The sequence below is a fragment of the Armigeres subalbatus genome, chromosome 3 (genome assembly GCF_024139115.2).
Source record: "Armigeres subalbatus isolate Guangzhou_Male chromosome 3, GZ_Asu_2, whole genome shotgun sequence".
In the NCBI taxonomy this organism is placed as follows: domain Eukaryota; kingdom Metazoa; phylum Arthropoda; class Insecta; order Diptera; family Culicidae; genus Armigeres; species Armigeres subalbatus.
This window is the reverse complement of record NC_085141.1, coordinates 314,796,037-314,819,265: the sequence shown is the minus strand read 5'-3', so window position 1 is coordinate 314,819,265 and position 23,229 is coordinate 314,796,037. Positions and strand designations below refer to the sequence as shown.

Genomic DNA, 23,229 nt, shown 5'->3' with positions numbered 1-23,229 from the left:
CGTGGGTCGTACTCTCTCTTTGCGGTTCTGCAGTGCGCTTGAACGTAAGCGTTGAGTCCAGAGTGACACCCAGGATCCGTAAGCGGTTGGTTCTCGGAATGCGGTTTTGATCGACGACGATTTCTGGCACCGGCTCTCGGTCTTCGGTGTAATTCTTTCCCTTTTCACCCCTCGCACTACGAGGAGGATGTCTTCCACGTTCAGAAGGATTTAAACTCCGGCAGGTAATATACGTAAAATGGGCTGCATCGCGACGAGAAACATATTCACGGCCTGGACGGAATTCTAAGGTACTCCTTTCTTCAGGAAGTACGTCTCCAGGTCGAGCCCTCCGCTTGATTTAAGATCGATAAACAGTCGACAGTGAGAAGTATGAAGTGAGAAATGATTAGTGAGAAGTGATGCGTTTTACTTCTTACTTCGCACTACTCATTTTTTTATAGTGTAAAGTGAGAAGTGAGAAATGATAAGTGGGAAGTGAAAAGTGAGACGTCTCACTACTCACTTATAATTTCTCACTTCTAACTTCCCACTGTTAAACGTGAGTATTAGGAAATGAGAAGTGAGACGTCTCACTATTCGATTTCCCAGTGGAAAGTGAGAATTGAGTAGTGCGCCGTGAGAAAAGAAACATATCACTTCTCACTCCTCATTTCTCACTTCTCACTGTGAAAAGTGAGAAGTGCGAAGTGAGTAGTGAGACGTCTTACTTTACATTTTGCATTACTCACTTTTCACAGTGGGAAGTGAGAAGTAAGAAATGAGAAGTGAGACATCTCACTTTCCACTCCTTATTTTCACTTCTCACTGCGAATAGTAAGTTGTGCGAAGTGAGAAGTGTCACGCCTCTCTTCTCACTTATCATTTCTTATTTTTCGCAGGGAGAAGTGATAAATGGCTATTGAGAAGTGAGAAGTGAGATGTCAAGCAACCTACAGGGTGTTCAATAAGTTCGAATACACTTTCAAAAAATGTTTAAAAATTGAGATTAAATTATTTCTTTTCCCGGTTCCATTTCATTGAAAGTATTGTTTATAAGGAACGTTTGTAACATTTATTTTGGAATGGCCACTATTTTGTACTTCTTCACGAGCTTCAAACGTTTCTAAAACCCATCGCAAGCGGCACGCACGGTCTGCATGGGCATTTCGTTCCAGATTTTGAGAATTACGTCTTTAACTGGTCCAAGTTACTGACCTCGTATTCGTACAGCTTTAACATAACAAAGGACCAAACAAGAAAGTTAAGAGGGTTCAAATCCGGGAAGCTCGGAGTTCGCAAAGTTTTGTTTAAAAAGTCGATTAAATTTTCGCCATATAAGGCTTAAATCGAATTTTTCGTGTATAAAAGGTTATCGTCCTATTCCCAAGTAATATTTCAAGTTTTATTCCGCTCTAGGAATGGTTTTCAAGATTAAATTATAAGATCGACCAATAAAACTCACTATTACACGTCAACCTTTTGATGACCACTATAAGAGCAAGATATGGCCAAGTGGCCCTCCCTGGATAACCGCTATAAACCTATTATAAGAGTATTAAAAAACCCCTTCTAAGCTACCCGCAGAAAAGGGAAATTGGCTGCGACAGCTGTCAAAAATGTTGCTTTGAAAAAGAGAAATAAAACTTTGTAGAAAAATAATAACAAAATAAATGGATAATGATGAGTGGGATTACAAAATAATGTTTTTGCTGGATTTTCGTTCATTATACATTCATGGAAATGAGGTGCGCGTTCGATTTTATGGTGAAAGCTAATAAAAAAATTAAATTGATCACCAAGCGCTCTCAAAATAGTGTAGTCTTGGGCAATCAAATAAAAATAGTTATAAAAGCAATATCGTAAATCTTCACTGATTGTGTTTATTTTCCACCTCAATATATTTTTAATGCAAATCAATTACCAAAAAGTAGATTACGTGCTGGAAACATCGTCAAATCGTGAAATCCAGCGATAAATATCATTGATTTGAAACTTCCTGTACCTTTTCAACATGACCACCATCAATTTCGATAAGAAAAATGCTGTTCTTGTTACAAACCGTTTTAAACTCTTCGCAATGCAAATATTCTTATAGGGGTTATTCATTTGACCACATTAGGACAAAAAATTATGGCTTTATTCGAGCTTTGAAAATGTGATTTATTACGCTCTTCATCACAACCGTAAAGCTGCTCATAAGGTCAATAGGCATTTGACGTTTGAAGCTTTTTCAGCATATTTATGAGAGGTTTATTGATAGCAATAAGAACGACAATAAAACTGAGCAACTAGCTATGGTGATTGCTATTTTAAATCCACTATAAGAATTGAATAAATTCAAGAAGCAAGGAAATTGTTACTTGGGATTGGAACACGTAGAGCTGATCTCCGTCTTATCACCGGGCCACTGGGGGCATTATTCATCCTCAAAAACTCAGTTTTGTAGTACGCCGCAATGATTTCGACCTTCAAAAACGGCTATTTACGATGCCCCAATCCATTTTCAACGCGCATAATAAACAAACAACAAGAAACAGAATGTCAACATCACACACATTCGTTAGCGTATATATATACCGCTAAGGCTGACACCAATACTAATACAGAATATATACATTGGGCTTACAAACACAATGATCAAACATTTGTATTCGAACTTATTGAACACCCTGTGTATTTGGCTAAATGACATAATCGACCAAACGACCTATACGGGCGAATGACTTGTGTTACGAAAAGACTTATTCGACCAGGTTATTTATTCGGCCTAATGGTCTGTTTGGCAGAATGACCAATTTGGCCAAATAACCTATTCGGCTTTGCGACCCGTCCCCGTTGATTTCAAAACCAAAGTTTGGATAACAAATGGTAATGAAACATTTCTAAGTCCGTACCCGAGCTGCACAAAATGGACAAACATTGTTGCAGCAACTTGATTGTGACTAAATCTGGTCATAAATAAGTTGCAGTAACTTATATGGAACATGTGTGCTGCTAGGATCAGTACTGGAAAAGGTCGTGATCGTCATAAGACAGAGAGCAAAGCACCTTTTTCTATTTCAAGCGACCAAATGAAAGAATCGTGGATTCTTTGATCAATTTCGCATGAAAGGCAGCCATGAAAGAATGTACTGCTTTATTTTAAAATTAATATTTCTAAATTATTTCAATAGGTACATGTGAAGAATAGTGACTAGTCGATTAATTTATCATGTTCCTTTAATTCACCGAGTGGAAAATGGTAATAAACGCAAAAATAAAGCAGATATTGCACACTTTCATGCCCTGTCATGGGACAAATATTTTTTAGAGATTTTTGTAGCATGCCATTCATCCTTCGCGTTTCTATAGATATTGAAAGGGGCAGATATGTAAATATCGCGTGACATCTCTCATTGAAAATGAGAAATTCCAGTACTGGCTAGGATAGTCAGATCTGGCCAATTTTAAATAGAAAACAATGGGACAAGATTCTGCGTCGAATACTGGCGAGTAAATCGGTTCTTGTTGCGAGTAAATCGGTTAAAAATAAGTGCCTGAAAAATGAGTGAGTTTGGGAACCGAGTTATTTGCATTAAAAAAATGTATTTTGGTCGTAACTTCTGTCCATAGTCCATAGTCTAAGCTGGCCAATTTATCAATAGAAGACAATGCACAGTGTGTAAAATCGGGATAAAAAACGGACGCAATTCAACCAAGGCCTGAACGTCGTGGGTAATACCCATACAAAAATCACAAAAATCATTAGAATCTGTCAGTGGTGAGTCCTTTGACGAAAATGTGTGGGAAGTGCCCCTTTTAGACCATTTTCCCCTATAAATTGAGTATCTTTCAATTCGTAAGGTCACATTGAGGGTGAATGCCGTTTTAAACATTGGTTTTACTTTCGAAATGAACTTAATAGTGTATGGTAGCTTCTCATTTTCGTTTGAACACTATAAAGTGTCTCATTTTGCCTAAGCTCCCCTATATATTGAAAATATGGTATTGCTACACAAATTGAAAACACGAGTTCGTAAGAAAAACTACCGATCATTGTGAAACACTCTAGAGAATCGAACAGTGTCTAAGCCCAACTGGTTGATGCATGGTTAGTGTCTGATTTTGACTGATCTCCCTTATTACCTAAAACAATCTTGAAAGTATCAGCTTTCACCCACTACCGTGTGGTAGCTCTTTCTTCATGGGTTTCAAACAAATAAATGGTTATGTGCGTGAAAGCGATTAGCGACCACAATAGCCACTCTTTGAACCTATAAGGATCCCCCGAGGAACCCGTTGAAGTGGAACTTTCATTTCTACACCATAATATGCCATGTGGCAGCTCTTTCTTTATGATTTTCCATCAAATAGAAGGTAATGCGCTTGAAATAGATTATCCAGCACATGGGCCACTCTTGGAGGTGCCCCAGGAAACAGTAAAAGGAAACATATTCGTTTCTACACCAAAATATACAATTCACCATCTCTTCAGGATTTCCCATCGAATGCAACTTGTTGCGAGTAAATCGGTTAGGGATAAGTGCCCGAAAAATGAGTTACAATTTTTGCCCACATACATACACACCCACATACACACACACACATACATACACACCCACATAGCTACAACACATCATGGAAACAGCGAAGATCAACGGATACAAGGAAAGAACAATACAAGCAATCATCAACAAGAAGCTGAGGAACTTACGGAAAAACGAACTGACAACACTGACACCGATCGATGAACCGTTGAAGAGGGTATCGGTCCCCTATGATTTAGTATTCTCCAGCAGAAGCAATCAACTGAAGACACTGTTAGGCTCCACAAAGGATAGAGTAGAAATGTCAAATAAGGCCAGGGTTTATCAAATTAATTGTTCACAGTGTGATTAAGTATAAGTAGGTCAAACAAAAAGATCGTTAGATGTAAGGTTCAAAGAACATATTGCAGAAGTAAGTAAGGCTAAGAGGGAAACTGATAAGGGATTAAATTATGAGTTTAGGTCTAAGGTAGCTGAACATGTGTATCATGAAAATCATTCAATTACGACATCAAACATTAAAAGTTTTAGAAATGTCTCTTCTCCGTGGAAACTTGATGTTGCTGAGAGCTTGGAAATCTACCGACAGGTACAAACGCGGTTGTTGAATAAAGATCACGGAAATGGTAGCTCCTGGCTCTTCAAGTTTATACCTAAGCAGTAAGCGCAACAAGCGAGTAGAAGCAAACACCGTAGTAAATGTACCTAGATAAATTATTATAAATACGCATAGTATAAATAGTGTAAGCTGCGATCATTTTCTTCAAGTCGAGAGACACTGAAGACGGTCTTACTGTTGAGGTCGAAATACGTATCTGTCAAGATACAATTAAGTGGTGGAATTAAAATTGTGGATTGTATAAACTCGTCTTATGACAAGTTATAATGTGTTATTTTTTTCCAATCAAATTTAATTAAAAGCATGTTTACACAAATGTTCTTCTCGTTGGACTGAGTGACTTTTGATTCATTTTTTTAGAAACAGATTGTAGTGTATTGAATGATTTTTTTACAGTGCTTCAATATGTTAACTGATGAAAATATCACAGTGTACTGCCTTTAGCATTTCGTTCGATTTTTGCTCGCTAGTAGCGCTGACCGTCTCTCCATAATATGAAAAGAGTCGGGTATCTTGCTGCTTCTAGCCATCTTGACATAATCCAAAATACGAATGCAAACCGAATGTTAATCTACGGTGGGTCTCAACATCAACGTCAACAATACCACAATCTTTGGATGTCTACGCGAACAACTCCGCAGACTTCACGGTGGCTGGGATAGCAGTGGGGAATTTCCGTCATCTCGACACTTAGTTCCTGTCATACGGCGAGATCGATGTAGGAGCATAGATTTAAAAGACTGGGGTTGCTTTTGCGAGTTTACGCAATATCCGTAGATCAAAAGATAATCAACGCACCAAAATTCGAATATTTAACTCTAAATGTGAAATCTGTGTTGTTATACATCAGTAAGACTTGGTGCGTATCAGCTGGGATCCGGCAGAAAAAAACAAGTACTCATGAATAGATGTATGGGACTCGTGACGAAGAACTAGATGAAGTCGATAAGAATCTGATAGCTAGGAGGTTAAGGCTCAAGTGACCGTCATCCAGTCATTGACGAGAAAGACAGCCACGTGCTTGTACCACCCCCAGTAATAAAACCACCCACCGAAGAGAAAAAGCAGTCTCCAGCTGGATGGGGAAGTATTTTTGTTTCAAAACTACATCATCCAATAGCGAAGGCATAATTATGTCCGGTGGATGCTTCATTTGGTTGTATTTCGCTTTAGTTTTCAAAAAAACTGCCTTTTGCAACATTTTTCCCCAAGGGGGGAAATCGACGATTTACTCTCACGCTCTTATTATATATGAAGCATCCACCGGATATAATTATGTCTTCGCTATTGGATGATGTAGTTTTGAAACAAAAATACTTCCCCCATCCAGCTGGCTTTTGACTTCTATAAAAATATTCTTCAAGGCCGGGCGTATCCTAACGGAGCTATCAGTTCTATACTTTTGCCTCTAATTCTATCATGAACATGTACGTCTAAGTTTGGAAGATGATATTAGCATTTCCATATCATTGTGAATCGTTTAACTTCACGTAGAAGTAATATACTCAAATCATTAATTAGAATAGACGTTTACAAATGGAAGACGAACGACATATGAACAATGGATCTGAAATTCAGAACGTGTATTTCGACTCATATTCCAAAATCTATCAAAATACGTTACATATGGTGCTGAAACTTTAGTCGATTACTCATCAAAAGAATGGAAGTGAACTACTTTTTGTTCCAACAACATATGTATGTCGAATGCAATCTAACTTTACACTTCCAAAAACAATGTTTATATTCCATATTGCACGATCAATTCAACAACTTGGATTTTGTGACATTTTTGGAAATTAATCGACCAGTTCTAATGAAAAGAAATCAAATAATGAATGCCTTTACTATAACATCTAAGAATGCCGCAGTCTGACATGCTTTACTAAAGCACGTCTACAATACGCGCAGCTGATAAAACAAACCCTACAATGTGTTATATTATGGATACTTGTAGATAATAATTCCTAATGTACATAAATACAAAGAACCATTAAACAAGACAATTGACAGCATTATTTAACCTTAAAGCAAAAGAGTCTCATAATATTTTTTTTTTATTCTTAGCAATGATTCATTTGTAACATATGTGCATTTGCGGTCTTCCTTAGTGGTAAAACGTGTAACTTTGAAGCAGAAAATTCTTAAAGTGGCTGTATTCGAATCGCAATCCGGTTTAAGCAATGTACGGATAAGACATTTTCTAGGCTTTTCTGTAATTAAAGTGCTAGCCTAGCTAGAATACGAATCAATAATATATCCGCTTGTTAATAACTCTGAAATATGAAAACGCTGACGAAGATTTCATGTAAAATAGAGTTTACAGAAAAATAGATTTAGAATTTCTTCTTCTTCTATATATCAAAATAAGTTTACATTTCCTTTGAGGCAATATAACTCACGAACGGATGAACCGATTTGCAAGATTTCCTCATTTATCGATTCGTTCTGGGCTCTGCTATGTTTTTATAAATAAAAAAAAACGAAAGATTAAACCTAAAAAATTGAAAAATTGTCAAAATGCAACGCTTTTATGAGTTCTGAAGATTGGGTATTGTTAAAGTGGTCAAATATATTTCGTGCCAGCACGGTACAAAAAATTCAGATCCTTGTTTGTTTTCAGAAACGTGCTTGAGGTAAAACTGTGCAGGTTAAATGATTTACTTTTCTTACTTTCAAAGAGAGCGTATTTTTCATTTTATGCACACGGCTCAAATCTTCTTAAAACTCTTCTAACTTACATCGGATTTTATTCAACCAAAGTCAACTACGATGGGCTATTACTAGTTTCTTTTTCTCATGAGATGCAATTCTGTTATTTTTATTTTTCCTCGCATACTGACAGATGATTATAACTTTTGTATTAAACATTTTATTTTATTAGTAATCTTGAGACAAAAAAAATCAAACTTATTGAACTTGCTTAAATTTCAGATCAGTTTCACTGAAATGATAACGATAAAAGAACTTCAGAAACCAATTCCGTAGTGAATGCAATTTAATAGCCTACTATGAACAAAGCTATTACTGACATTTTATTTTGATTACATTTTTGTTTTGAATTTGAACCGTATCAATCAGATATAATATCTTGTAAGAATATTATTTTATGGCTCAAAGACAAACAGTTATATCGTTTGTTTAAAAAAACTGTCAACTTTGTATCAATCGTTGATTCTGTTATCGAAAGTCTATTCTGATTAAACACGATTTTCATCTTTTTAGTATCAAGTCATTTAACGGAAATGTCGGGTCGATATATCATATTTCCATGACATCTGGTCACTTCATGTGTGGTGATTCTGATACTAAATGTTCTTCTTAAACGCACTTCATAATTCAAAACACACCACAAAACATACATATTTTGAATATCGGTATGATAAAAAATAAAAACGCAAAATATTATATTCTTGCTGCAGAGCAACTTGAATCTTCCACATTATAATTGAAATAGACAACCGTTTGTACTTTGGTATAACTTAAATATATTGACGATTGTATTGCGAAATGATTAGTTCCCATATTTTAACATGTTTTAACCTTGACCCAAATGCATTGAAATCAGAACACGCACAACCATTATTTGTCATAATTATTATGCAGTATTTACAATTTAAATTCATATACAATAATTGCCCTCACACTTAGTAAACATGTAGCCTTCAAACTCAATCTTCATTCAAATCTTTTCTCTATTTTTAAACTTGGCTTTAACAACAGGTATCGGTCAAACAAACAAATTAGCAACCGATTTGTCTGACCACCCGATTAGCAACTACCTGCCATCTACTTCTTGTTCCCCACCTTTTTATGCGAGCATAGAACAAACGTGGAATCCCCGACCTACCTCTCATCACCGGCGACACATCGTACACCTTGACACTGCCCCGGCTGGAAAACTGTCCCATCACCATCTCCAGGTAGTAGACCGGCCTTCCCACGATCAGCAGCACGATCATGTAGGGAATCACAAATGCCCCACCGCCGTTGCGGAAAGCCGTTGACGGGAACTTCCACACGTTGCCGAGTCCCACCGACATGGCAATGCAGGACAGCAGGAATTCCACTCCGTTGTCCCATTTTTCCCTTTCACCGGATCCGGTGCTGGTTGTGTCTACCGTGCCGTCGGCCGCCACAGGGGCCGAACCATTAGTGGCGGTGCTGGTGTTGGTTTTATTATCCGGCACCGGGCCGTCGTCAGCGACGAACGATCGATTAACAACCCCCGCCATGATTACCCTGCGTGATTTTCGTTCTCGCTGATAATGCGGCTTTGCTATGCACAAAACAAACTAATCGGTCGCGGAAAAATAGCGATCACTTTGAGCGGGAATCAATTCACTGGGTTACGAGGGCTATATCACAAAAGGCACGCGGTCAATCACCGGGAGCGCAATGAAAGGCTTTCGCGTGTCACCACTTTTCACTGCCGATCTCTATCAAATGCTTCACCATTTGTTCACGTCCGTATCATGGCTCGTACAATGTTTAGAACCTTTTCCACGAACTTTCAAGCGGTTGTTCAACAATTCAAGCTAATTAACTGCACATTCATTAAACCAAAGCGAGCAAGCAGCTCATGACTGGGATACTTGGAATTCTAATGTTGCAAAAACACACCAAACAATTTTCTTATCCAAGTTTTGCCGAATTGTTGGATAACTGACAATGATTCCGATTTACTATCATTTGATCTTCGGAAATTTGGAAGGTTTCACGCGCGGTCTCCAAATTCGAGGTTTTTAGCAATGTAAAACAATAACCGCAGTGTTCCACCGGGAACCGACGATAGCGAACTGTTCTAAATGAGCTCTCAGTCTGTTATAAGATCACCGATCGAGTGCTACCGAGGGTTTATAAATTCTCGCACTGCTGTTATTTTGTCTGATCATTTCGTTCGCTTACCTGAGTGTGGTGCGCGGCCGACTATTGTGTTATTTTTGCAATTATACTAGTTGTGGGTATTTCAATGATGATGATGGTAGTAACAAACTGCTCCAATAGCAGACAGTTTTAAGACAGGGGTTTGCAACTTGCATATGTTGAAAATATTTTCTGGAAGAACACACTAACCCTGACCCTGATATACTATGCAACAAATTATTCATATCATCCATTACCAGATTGTACGCATTTTTCCAATTTTAAAGTTTCACGTTAGGGTTGCCTTTTCTTGTGGCGCTGGAGCTGTAGCCATTAAAACTATTTTTCCAAAATATGCAAGCTTATTTTTTCTGAATATTGTCCATCATGTTGTAGTGCCTGTTTGGCTTCATCATCAACATCGGCATAAAACTTACGGCTCAAATTACCGTCATCCAGTCATTGACGAGAAAGATAGCCACGTACTCGTACCACCACCCACCGAGGAGAAAAAGCAGTCTCCAGCTGGATGGGGGAAGTATTTTTATTTCAAAACAACATCATCCAATAGCGAAGACATAATTATATCCGGTGGATGCTTCATTTAGTTGTCTTTCGCTTTAGTTTTCCAAAAAACTGCCTTTTGCAACAGAGGGGAAATCGACGATTTACTCTCACGCTCTCTTGTATATAAAAGAGCGTGAGAGGAAATCATAGATTTCCCCTCTTGGGATTTTTTTTTTGCCAAAAGAAGTTTTTTTTTAACTAAAGCGAAAGACAACTAAATGGAGTATCCACCAAATATAATTATGTCTTCGCTATTGGATGATGTAGTTTTGAAACAAAAATACCTCCCCCATCCAGCTGGAAACTGCTTTTTCTCCTCGGTGGGTGGTTTTATTACTGGGTGGTGGTACGAGCACGTGGCTGACTTTCTCGTCAATGACTGGATGATGGTAATTTGAACCTTTAAAGCTAAACAGCATAGATATGTACGTAGACTCCTTTTAAGAGGCCCGGAAGCCTCCTTTCAAGAGGCCCGGAAGCCTCCTTTCAAGAGGCCCGGAAGCCTCCTTTCAAGAGGCCCGGAAGCCTCCTTTCAAGAGGCTCGGAAGCCTCCTTTCAAGAGGCCCGGAAGCCTCCTTTCAAGAGGCCCGGAAGCCTCCTTTCAAGAGGCCCGGAAGCCTCCTTTCAAGAGGCCCGGAAGCCTCCTTTCAAGAGGCCTGGAAGCCTCCTTTCAAGAGGCCCGGAAGCCTCCTTTCAAGAGGCCCAGAAGCCTCCTTTCAAGAGGCCCAAGCCTCCTTTCAAGAGGCCCAGAGCCTCCTTTCAAGAGGCCTGGAAGCCTCCTTTCAAGAGGCCCGGAAGCCTCCTTTCAAGAGGCCTGAAGCCTCCTTTCAAGAGGCCCAGGCCTCCTTTCAAGAGGCCCGGAAGCCTCCTTTCAAGAGGCCCGGAAGCCTCCTTTCAAGAGGCCCGGAAGCCTCCTTTCAAGAGGCCCGGAAGCCTCCTTTCAAGAGGCCCGGAGGCCTCCTTTCAAGAGGCCCGGAAGCCTCCTTTCAAGAGGCCCGGAAGCCTCCTTTCAAGAGGCTCCGGAAACTTCCTTTCAAGAGGCTCAGAGCCTCCTTTCAAGAGGCCTGGAAGCCTCCTTTCAAGAGGCCCGGAAGCCTCCTTTCAAGAGGCCCGGAAGCCTCCTTTCAAGAGGCTCAGAGCCTCCTTTCAAGAGGCCTGGAAGCCTCCTTTCAAGAGGCTCAGAGCCTCCTTTCAAGAGGCTCAGAAGCCTCCTTTCAAGAGGCTCAGAAGCCTCCTTTCAAGAGGCTCAGGCCTCCTTCAAGAGGCCCAAGCCTCCTTTCAAGAGGCCCGGAAGCCTCCTTTCAAGAGGCCCTGGAAGCCTCCTTTCAAGAGGCCCGAAGCCTCCTTTCAAGAGGCCCGGAAGCCTCCTTTCAAGAGGCCCAGGCCTCCTTTCAAGAGGCCCGGAAGCCTCCTTTCAAGAGGGCTCAGAAGCCTTCTTTCAAGATGCCGGAGAGCCTCCTTTCAAGAGGCCCGGAAGCCTCCTTTCAAGAGGCCCGGAAGCCTCCTTTCAAGAGGCCCGGAAGCCTCCTTTCAAGAGGCCTGGAAGCCTCCTTTCAAGAGGCCCGGAAGCCTCCTTTCAAGAGGCCCGGAAGCCTCCTTCAAGAGGCCCGGAAGCCTCCTTTCAAGAGGCCCGGAAGCCTCCTTCAAGAGGCCCGGAAGCCTCCTTTCAAGAGGCCCGGAAGCCTCCTTTCAAGAGGCCCGGAAGCCTCCTTTCAAGAGGCCCGGAAGCCTCCTTTCAAGAGGCCCGGAAGCCTCCTTTCAAGAGGCCCGGAAGCCTCCTTTCAAGAGGCCCGGAAGCCTCCTTTCAAGAGGCCCGGAAGCCTCCTTTCAAGAGGCCTGGAAGCCTCCTTTAAGAGGCCCGGAAGCCACCTTTCAAGAGGTCCGGAAGCCTCCTTTCAAGAGGCTCGGAAGTCTCCTTTCAAGAGGCTCGGAAGCTTCCTTTCAAGAGGCTCGGAAGCCTCCTTTCAAGAGGCTTGGAAAATTCCTTTCAAGAGGCTCGGAAGCCTCCTTTCAAGAGGCTCAGAATTCTTCTTTCAAGAGGCCTCAAGCCTCCTTTCAAGAGGCCCTAGCCTCCTTTCAAGAGGCCCAAGCCTCCTTTCAAGAGGCCCGAGAGCCTCCTTCAAGAGGCCCGGAAGCCTCCTTTCAAGAGGCTCAGAAGCCTCCTTTCAAGAGGCTCAGAAGCCTCCTTTCAAGAGGCCCGGAAGCCTCCTTTCAAGAGGCCTCAGCCTCCTTTCAAGAGGCTCAGAAGCCTCCTTTCAAGAGGCTCAGAAGCCTCCTTTCAAGAGGCTCAGGCCTCCTTTCAAGAGGCCTGGAAGCCTCCTTTCAAGAGGCCTGGAAGCCTCCTTTCAAGAGGCCTGAAGCCTCCTTTCAAGAGGCTCAGGCCTCCTTTCAAGAGGCCCGGAAGCCTCCTTTCAAGAGGCTCAGAAGCCTCCTTTCAAGAGGCTCAGGCCTCCTTTCAAGAGGCCCGGAAGCCTCCTTTCAAGAGGCTCAGAAGCCTCCTTTCAAGAGGCCCTGAAGCCTCCTTTCAAGAGGCTCAGAAGCCTCCTTTCAAGAGGCCTGGAAGCCTCCTTTCAAGAGGCTCAGAAGCCTCCTTTCAAGAGGCCTGGAAGCCTCCTTTCAAGAGGCTCAGGCCTCCTTTCAAGAGGCCTGGAAGCCTCCTTTCAAGAGGCTCAGGAAGCCTCCTTTCAAGAGGCTCAGAAGCCTCCTTTCAAGAGGCCTGGAAGCCTCCTTTCAAGAGGCTCAGGAAGCCTCCCTTTCAAGAGGCTCCGGAAGCCTCCTTTCAAGAGGCCCAGGAAGCCTCTTTTCAAGAGGCCCGGAAGCCTTCTTTCAAGAGGTCAGGAAGCCTCCTTTTAAGAGGACCAGAAGCCTACTTTCAAGAGGCCCGGAAGCCTCCTTTCAAGAGGCCCGGAAGCCTCCTTTCAAAAGGCCCGCCAGCCTCCTTTCAAGAGGCCCGGAAGCCTCCTTTCAAGAGGCCCGGAAGCCTCCTTTCAAGAGGCCCGGAAGCTCCTTTCAAGGGGTCCGGAAGACTCCTTTCAAGAGGCCTGGAAGCCTCCTTTCAAAAAGCCGGGAAGCCTCCTTTCAAGAGGCCCGAAAGCCTTCTTTCAAGAGGCCCTGAAGCCTCCTTTCAAGAGGCCCGGAAGCCTCCTTTCAAGAGGCCCGGAAGCCTCCTTTCAAGAGGCCCGGAAGCCTCCTGTCAAGAGGCCCGGAAGCCTCCTTTCAAGAGGCCCAGAAGCCTCCTTTCAAGAGGCCCGGAAGCCTCCTGTCAAGAGGCCCAGAAGACTCCTTTCAAGAGGCCAAGCCTCCTTTCAAGAGGCCCGGAAGCCGCCCTTCAAGAGGCCCGGAAGCCCCTCTTCAAGAGGTTTGGAAGCCTACTTTCAAGAGGCCTGAAGCCTCCTTTCAAGAGGCCTGGAAGCCTCCTTTCAAGAGGCCCGGAAGCCTCCTTTCAAGAGGCCCGGAAGCCTCCTTTCAAGAGGCTCGGAAGCCTCCTTTCAAGAGGCTCGGAAGCCTCCTTTCAAGAGGCTCGGAAGCCTCCTTTCAAGAGGCTCGGAAGCCTCCTTTCAAGAGGCTCGGAAGCCTTCTTTCAAGTGGCTCGGAAGCCTCCTTTCAAGAGGCTCGGAAGCCTCTTTTCAAGAGGCCCGGAAGCCTCCTTTCAAGAGGTCCGGAAGTCTCTCTTCAAGAGGCTCAGAAGACTTTTTCAAGAGGCTCGGTAGGCTTCTTTGAAAAGGCTCTGTAGGCTCTTTTGACGAGACTCAGAAGGCTCCTTTCGAGAGGCTCGGAAGGTTCCTTTCGGGAGGCTCCGAAGTCTTTTTTTCAAGAGGCTCCCAAGCTTTCCCTTAAAAGGCTCAGAATTCTTCTTCCAGTTGTCTTTTTTAGATACCCAAGGGTTCTTTTTAAATGACTCGAAATCCGCCTTCCAATTCAGGAAGCTCGGAAGTTACCTTTAAAAAGGCCTTCAAGAGGCTAAGAAGCCCTTTTTCAAGAGGCACGGAAGCCTACTCTCAAGCAGCTCAGAGGCGAAAAAAAAGGCTCGAAAGCCTCCCATCAACAGAATTGGCGTAGAGAATTCGACAGAGGCGTAGAAGTCTACTTTCAAGAGGCTAGGAAGCCTTTTTCCAAGGGGTTTGGAAGCCTTCAATAGCCATAAGTCCTGTACGAAGCTTAAAATATAAACTATATAAAATTTATTTATCGTAATAATGAAATGTTAGCCATTTTTACGGAGAGTCATTTATCCCGTTTGTTTTCAGGTCCGTTTTTTATATATATCTTATCTACTCTTAATTTTATTAACACAAAAAATAGGGGTACCTCAATTAATGCAAAAGTTGGAAGGGGTGATTCTCTAGAAAAAGGTTGAGAGCCGCTGTGTTAGAGTACAAAAGTAAACTTGCTGAGACCGTAGATCGTAGAACAACCGAACTATGGGTTTAGTTTTAGATGGAGTTGATTCGGTCTGTTTCGGTATGGTCAGTTTAATTGGTGGACAGTTTCCGAATCTCTCTGCATCTCTACGATTGTCATGGTATAGGACGTTTCCTTAGCTAATGAGGATTCACTTCAGTGAGCGATACAATCGAGTCTGTGTCAAAAGGTGTAAGAACAAAAGGTCTAAAGAACAAAAGGTCGAAAGAAAAGAAGGTCGAAAGAGTGACAAAAGGTTGAGGGAAAAGAAGGTTGAAAAAAATATTTAGATTAAACGGTCGAAAGGAAGAAAGATCGGAGTGAAAAAAGGTCGACAAAAAAAAGTCGAATAGATAGAGATTTAAGGTTTCATTTTATTAATCATAGGCTGTTCCTACGAGTTATGTTTTATATTTTAAACAGACGCTATTCTTTAGCGTTTACTTAACCCTCTGAAACCCAAATTTTTGTTTTCGCTCAAAATCACCGATCAGAACACTAAGGCAAACATTTTAAATTGTCGCCTTTTTAGAATTTTGTGTTTCTAGTTTAGAATTAATTTTTAATCACATTTGAACAAGCATTGAAGTTTATATTTTTGATCGTCATCGACTATTTTTTTATAAATCTGAACAATTAAAAATTTAGTTAAAAATATCAAAGTATCCGTCTTGGGTTAGAGGGTTACTAGTTGACTTCTTTCAAAGATTCCAAGTGTGCATTGGTTCAGCATTACTGTGTGGTCTCGTGCCGTCGGAAAGTCGAATATGTTAGGTAATTATCGGGGACAAAATAGTACACAATAATGGGTCATACACTAATATGAGTCATTTCTATTTAACGAAAATGCAAAATGGAGTGACTAATTATACTGCAATATCTCGGGCAGAGATATTCGGAAACGCATCGCGACAGAAAATCGTACTTCCTTGGATTCTGTAAGTTAACGATCGAAGAGAACACTAGACCTTGGTAATGCTGAACCAATGCGCACTTGGAAGCAGGAGAAATTAACTCAATAATAGCTCATTCTGTTATAGATATTATGCTCTGTTATGAGCTAGCTTTAACTAGAGGTAAAATATCATAAATTAATATGCACAAAACTCCATGCATAGCATACTCTATTATTACAATACCAAACGCATCACAAATTATGATTCGTTTGGTACCTACTGAAATACCTAAGCATGTTATGAAAGTATTTTGCATAATCATTTTTGGTATTTTTCCTTTTATGCAAGGCTAGTTCATACCAATTTCTGTTATCGAGGTCGTCGCGCCTGCTTGGGATGCTGGCATCGTTTTTGGTGATCACCAGTGAGCCAAAAACAGGAAAGAGTACAAGAACTCGTCATCCACCTTGATTCCTCGTCACTTATACTAACTTAGGGGATGGTTAATGTAGTGTTCTACTGAGCCTCTTCCTATTATGTACTCCTTCTTTGGCGTATTGATGACTAGTCCGATCGGCTTTTAGCTTTCCTATTAAGTCAGATGTGGGCTTCCTCCACCTTCTTAAAGTTATGACCCTATGTACCCCTAATGGGAACACACTCGTTCGGAAGAAGATTCCCGTTTGTCTTTTCCTTCTGGAAAATCGAGTTTTTTCTGTTCCGCGCTCGATCGCTCCGTTCGACCTCATGTGGTTTTGCAGCAATCTCGTCCAAGCTGCATTTTTCTTCGCAAACTGCTCACAGCTGTATATGGTTGTACACTACGTGTTGTCCGGAGCAAAACCGAATGTAATGACTTGTTCCAGGCCGCGCGCTCGTTCTTGGGCCACCAGTCGCCAGACTCCCTGTAGGCTAGCCGCACGCGTAAAGTCCTAGATTGCACACAGCCAGCGAGTGCCGGATCTACCCCGGAGCCGACGAACTCTTCCAGATTCTCTGCTAAACATGACTCCCTTCCAGCATACGCCCTACATGCCCAGCCCACTGTAATCTGCCGGATTTTATCATCCTGCCTATATCAGCCTTTTATACACTTGGTACAATTCGTGATTCATGCGTACGCAAAATTTACCATTTTCGCCGCTGCTGTCACAAAATCGAGCTTGTTTTTGTCGTTGACAACGTCGTTGGCAATAAATTGAAGCTCAATCATGAGTCCCTCTCCGAGCGATGAGGTCTATGCGAGGGTTGACTTCGTTGTTTTATGGCATCGTGTTCTGAGCTTGATCAGCGTTAATTAGGAATGTAATATCTAAATCCAATACCAAATCCAATACCATGTTTTTCACTTTTGAAGCTCATCCATCGTGAGTAGTATACCTTAATCGGGATCTTACTGGAATTACTCTCAACAATGGTAATTTTCATTACACTGGGATAGACACATCGCAATACTTTCCATCTTGATCATATTGAAGGTTACATATGTTTTAAAGATAATTGACAGCTTTATAATGAACTCAATTGTCCTATTTATCCTACAATTGAATTGAATTTGGCCAGTCCGAAATATTACACATATTGAAGAACAGAAAAAGAACACTTTTAGGAAGATTTTATATTAAAATGCTTTTCTGTCAAACCGTAGGTTCCGGCCCATGTGTTGAGGGATACAATTTATCTTTCATATGGCACGACGGATGCATAACCACTAGGCATCTTTTTACTGGATTTTAAAAAACGTATTTTTGAATGTTTGAATAATATGTTCTATTGTGTGTGTTTTTAATATAGTTTTTCTCAATAAATCTGATAAAAAGCAATATATTTTTTTTCGAAAAAATCATTTGAATCATACGCTTGTGTTGTTTTGATGGGAGCTAATGGAAAATTACCCCCATTGCCTGTGAAAACGATACAAATTCATTCATGACATCACACCAGAAAAGCGGATATATTCATTGGAGCAATTTATAATCTGTGAATCCATTGTGCAAATATTTGCAAAAGGTGTTAACACTATGTGTTTTAATGTGGAGCAGAACCTATAGATTTCACACATCTGTTTGGTCATACCGTTGATCTAATTTCAATATTTGATAATAAGATGTTGAGAGTCATTTTTGTCGCATTTTTCAAGTATGGTTTGACATTTAATAACCCTGAAATAAGGTAGGGTATCCAGAAAAGTCAATGTTGGACAGACATATCGTACTGCTATATCTTTTTCTCTGCTGAAAATTTACCCATTTTAGGAGAATAAGTGGATTCACTCATTTAAATAAGTAGATCCACTTATTCTCCCAAAATGGTTAAATTTTTCAACAGATGGAAAGAGATAGCAAAGAAAAAGTACGCACTAATGAGTAAACGTGTTCCTCCGTGTAATAGAACATATCTCATTCGATTTCGGCAACATTCAATTTTAGGAAAATTCATATAAATAAATAAAACACATAAATACATAGGCTTTATTATTTTTTGTATGGAGCAGTAGGTGTTCGACACCAATCTATTTTGTTTTTTTTTGTTGCTCATATTTGACACAGTTGATTTTGTCAATATGTAGGTATACGTAAAAAATAATGTTCACAAACTGTTACAGCGCCTGGCAACACTGGGAAAGTGGGTAGTAAGGACGTCGCCGGTCCGGCCCTTTGAAGAACTAACCTTAAACGTCAGTCTAAGTTGTCATCGTGACGAATCACATTTCCTAAAATCGATTGTGAGTAGCAGATTTATTTAAAGTAATTATAGTCCTAAATCTCATGATTACGTTGAAATACTACGAATTAAGGTAATATTGTGTTGAATTTTCAGTCTGATTAGCTAGCAGGTGTGAATTTGAACTGTATAGTTAGAGTGGCACTGGGAACAATGAATATGTAACCTCAATCGTTTATCTTCAGGACCCCACTCTGAATTTAACTGTGTGCAGTAAATTGGCATTGTCTAGTTGCTCAGGATAATTGTAAGTTAAATATGTGTAGAAGACGAGATAAATGATAAAATAATTTACCTACTTGTCTGGGGAATACTTACCGATTCAACACCTACCTGTGGATACTGTGTATTGCATAACTGACACGTCGCTGAAGATACTTAGGGTAGATCGTTACGAGGAAAACTAAATGTAAGATGAATGATTTCTATAATGCCATTGAAACTAATAAAATATTTTTTTCAGCTTTGAGCTGCGTACACTGAAGAGGTGACCGCTGCAGAGAATTTTCAAATCGTATCCGAACAAATCTCAAAGATTTACCTCAGCGTCTGGAGTTGGTTACACAGGACCTAATTTTCCGAGAGACATGCCAGAATCAGATCGGCACGATTGTAAGGTTTGCCGCAGGTCAAACAACGTAGACGACATGGTGTTCTGCGCCGCTTGCGAGGAGTGGTTTCATTACCAATGCGTGGGAGTGACTTCGGCTGTGGCCAACGAAAGTTGGATGTGCGCATTATGTTCTGCACTACCGTCATCAACAAGGATCGGCGAAGTGAGTGCACACGATGTTCCAGCAGTCGTAACATCCAACAACGAAGTCGTTACATCAACCGTAGGCGTATCAAATCCAGCACAGGCTACAGCTTCCACATCTACAATGAAGTCATTCTCGATGGGCACTGGTTTACCACTGTCTACAGCAGAAGTACGTCCAGCCACGACATCGACGGTATTCCCGAGACTGTTGCCGACGGTAACTACAACCAATCAAGGTCAGTCAATCCTAACAGAGCAAGCGCGAGCAAGTCTCATGTGGGTTCAAGAGCAACGTGTTATGCTAGAACAACAGATATAAGATGCGAATAGAAGAAAAACGGAGCAGAAGAAGGCTATGCTAGGACACATAACGGACAAAGCCATCCAAGAAATCATTAATTTTTCACCGTCAAGTAGTTAGCGTTACCGTTAGCGAGCATTCCGTTGGGGCTGGGGTCGGTAAGGTAGGAGATTGGTTAGGGAAGATGGTCGGACAGATGAGTAGCATCTCTCTGACCCCTGCATTCTCGGGGGCAAGCACAATACCGTCAGCCGCTCCTATACCTAATAATATATCCACTCCGACATCCGGGTTTGTGAATCGTAATGTATTTGCTCCGTCTTTCCCCTTAATGACTCATGGAGGATTGGCTACTTCGACATATGGTTTTTCAAGTCCGATCCAACCACCACAGACGATGTCGCCTTTGCTTTCGTCCGTGGAAAGTTTCAAGGGGTTCTTCCACGACAATTTGGGACATCTTCATTCGGCATACAAGTTCCTTCGATGGAGGGTAATGCGACCAACGTTGTTACCGCAATCCCACAATCCCAACAGCGTCGGTCCCGCAGGCATCATTCTACACCGGTTTGCCATTGATCCCGAATGCTCCAAGAATGGAATCAGCTCCGAACTTTTTCCAACTACATTCGCCAGCAAATCTCGCTTCGGTGGCGCAATTACCGTATATTGTGGGTCCGACGCGAAATCAGTTGATGGCGAGGCAGGTAATGCCAAGAGACCTTGCAATATTCCGTGGAGATCCAGAGGAATGGCCGCTATTTTACAGTGCTTATGTAAACTCATCAAATGCATGCGGTTACTCTGATGTAGAGAACTTGGCTCGGTTGCAGCGGTCATTGCAAGGGAAAGCGTTTGAAGCTGTAAAGAGCCGCTTACTTCTACCGGCATGCGTTCCCCAAGTCATATCTACTCTCTATATGCTATACGGAAGACCGGAGCTGATTATTCAAACGCTATTAGACAAAGTTCGCGACACACCAGCTCCAAGGGCAGATAGGTTGGAGACGCTTATCACTTTCGGGATGGTGGTGCAGAATTTGTGTGACCACATTGAAGCAACGGGACAAGTGGCGCACCTATGCAATCCAGTTCTATTGCGGGAGTTGCTTGAGAAGATTCCGACTCAGCAGCGTCTAAATTGGGCGCTGTATAAACAACAGTTTGCGGCAGTTGATTTGCGAACATTTGCGGGGTATATGTCTTTGTTGGTAGCAGCAGCCTCGGAAGTTACTATCAGTACAGACAATAAGCAGTTACGGTCCGGCCGAGGAGAGCGGAGCAAAGATAGAAACTTTCTCAACGCAGGGCAAGCAGGAAGAAGACACAAAAAAGGAATCGAAGGAGATGCTGTGCTTGGCATGTAATGGGCTAAACCACAAAGTGAAGGATTGTGCATCATTTAAGAAGTGGGATTCCGACAGACGCTGGAAGACAGTTCAGGATCATCATCTCTGCCGTACGTGTCTAGGAAAACATGGCCGGCGACCATGCAAGTCGCAAACGCATTGCGGCATACAAGGCTGTCAGCAACGACACCATCAGTTGCTGCATTCCGGTGTGCAAAAATATGTGCAACAACCCAAGGAGGGACATACTACAAAGCAAGGCGACAACTCGCGAGAAGGGTTGAACGCACATCATGCTACCAAGAAATCTACGCTGTTCAGGATTCTACCCGTAAACCTTTTTTGGAAAGGGAATTCAGTGTAGACTTTTGCGTTTTTGGACGATGGCTCGGACATGACTTTAGTCGATCAATCGGTTGCAGAGCGTTTAGGCATTGATGATGGCGAACCACTCCCCCTTTGTCTAACTTGGACTGGCAACATGACTCGGCAGGAACCAAAATCACGGCGGATCTGTCTGGAGATTTCTGGGGCAGGCAAAAACAAATTATTCGCCTTGAACGACGCGAGTACGGTTGCCAATCTCAACCTTCCGAATCAATCCTTGGGATACGAAGATTTGTCACGACGACGATACGCTTACCTTCGTGGTTTACCGATCAGCAGTCATGAAGCAGCCACATCCGGGATATTAATTGGATCTAATAATGCCAGCCTGAGAGCAACACTGAATCTACGGGAAGGTCACTTAGGTGACCCTCTAGCTTGCAAAACTCGGCTCGGATGGACTATCTATGGACACAACACTGACGGTAAACAAACAGCGAACTTCACTTTGCACGCTTGCGAATGCCAAGGTGACTGCCAATCTGATCGAGCGCTCATCCAAAACCATTTTACGATGGAAGACGTAGGAGTCTCGGCGGACAAGGGACCAGAGTCAGAGGAGGACCAGCGCGCCCGTCGGATATTAGAAGAGACAACGAGGCGTGTAGCAAATAGATTCGAGACGGTACTGCTGTGGCGACACGATCAAGTGAAACTTGCTAACAGTTTACCTATAGCAATGCGTCGTCTAGAATGTTTGGAACGAAGAATGAACAGGGATCCCGAGTTACAGGCCAGCATGCGTCAACAGATTAATGACAATCTTGAAATAGCTATATACACGAAGCAACACTTCAAGAAATGGAATCAGTAGATCCTCACAGAGTGTGGCATCTACCCTTAGGAGCCGTGAGAAACCCGAAGAAGCCGGGTGAAATTAGGCTAGTCTGGGATGCAGCGGCGAGAGTGGGAGGTATATCGTTGAACGCTATGCTGCTCAAGGGACCCGATCTGTTGTTTCCTCTTGCTTTGGTATTGTGCAGATTCCGTGAGCGGCCAGTGGCGATTTGTGGAGACCTGGAGCAAATGTTCCACCAATTCAAAATTCGCAAAGAAGACGTACACAGTCAGCGTTTTCTGTATCGAGAACACCCGTCACAGCCGGTGAAGACATTTGTCATTGATGTTGGTAGTTTCGGAGCCACCTGCTCCCCGTGCCAAGCCCAACACATAAAGAATATGAACGCGAGAGAACACGAAGCGGAGTTTCCAGAGGCAGCGAAAGCAATTCTGGAGAAGCTTATGTGGACGATTACCTAGACAGTTTCGATACGGAAGCAGAAGCAGTCAAAGTAGCGTTGGAGGTTGAGAAGATACATTCTTGCGGGGGATTCGAGATCAGAAACTGGCATTCTAACTCCAATACAGTTTTGCAGCGGGTCGGGGAGGCACAAAAAGTCCAGTCGAAGGTCATCAACATTGGTGCAGAGAGTGAAGCAGAACGAGTTCTGGGACTATTTTGGTTGCCGAGTGAAGATGCACTGGCTTTCGCTGCCGAGTTGCAACTGGATGGGATTACACTGACGAAGCGCAATATTCTTCGGTGTGTGATGAGTTTGTTCGACTCTCAAGGTGTTCTTTCGCACATCACAATCCAAGGAAGAATGATTGTTCAAGACACCTGGCGCAGTCGAATGGAATGGGATGATGAAATCTCGGACATTATCCGTACCCGCTGGTCCAGGTGGACGAAGTTGTTTAAGGAAGTCGGTCAGATGAGGCTTAACAGAGTCTATTTCCCAGGCGTTTCTGCCTCTGAGATCGGTTCAGTGGATTTTTACTGATGCGAGCGAAGAAGCTTATGCTTGTACGGCCTATTTCCGAATTATGATCAATGGTAAGATGTATATC

The 23,229-nt window shown here is 42.4% G+C and overlaps 1 protein-coding gene across 1 annotated transcript in view; it reads right to left on the bottom strand.

The window, feature by feature from the left end:
- LOC134225344 (sodium-dependent nutrient amino acid transporter 1-like) overlaps positions 1 to 10,019 on the bottom strand; it is a 34,774-nt gene extending 24,755 nt beyond the window's left edge. Inside the window, exon 1 of the mRNA XM_062705335.1 lies at positions 8,978 to 10,019. Coding sequence (XP_062561319.1) covers positions 8,978 to 9,362 — 385 coding nt within the window. The 5' untranslated portion in view covers positions 9,363 to 10,019. The remainder of the gene's footprint in view (positions 1 to 8,977) is intronic.
- Between the last annotated feature and the right edge of the window lie 13,210 nt (positions 10,020 to 23,229).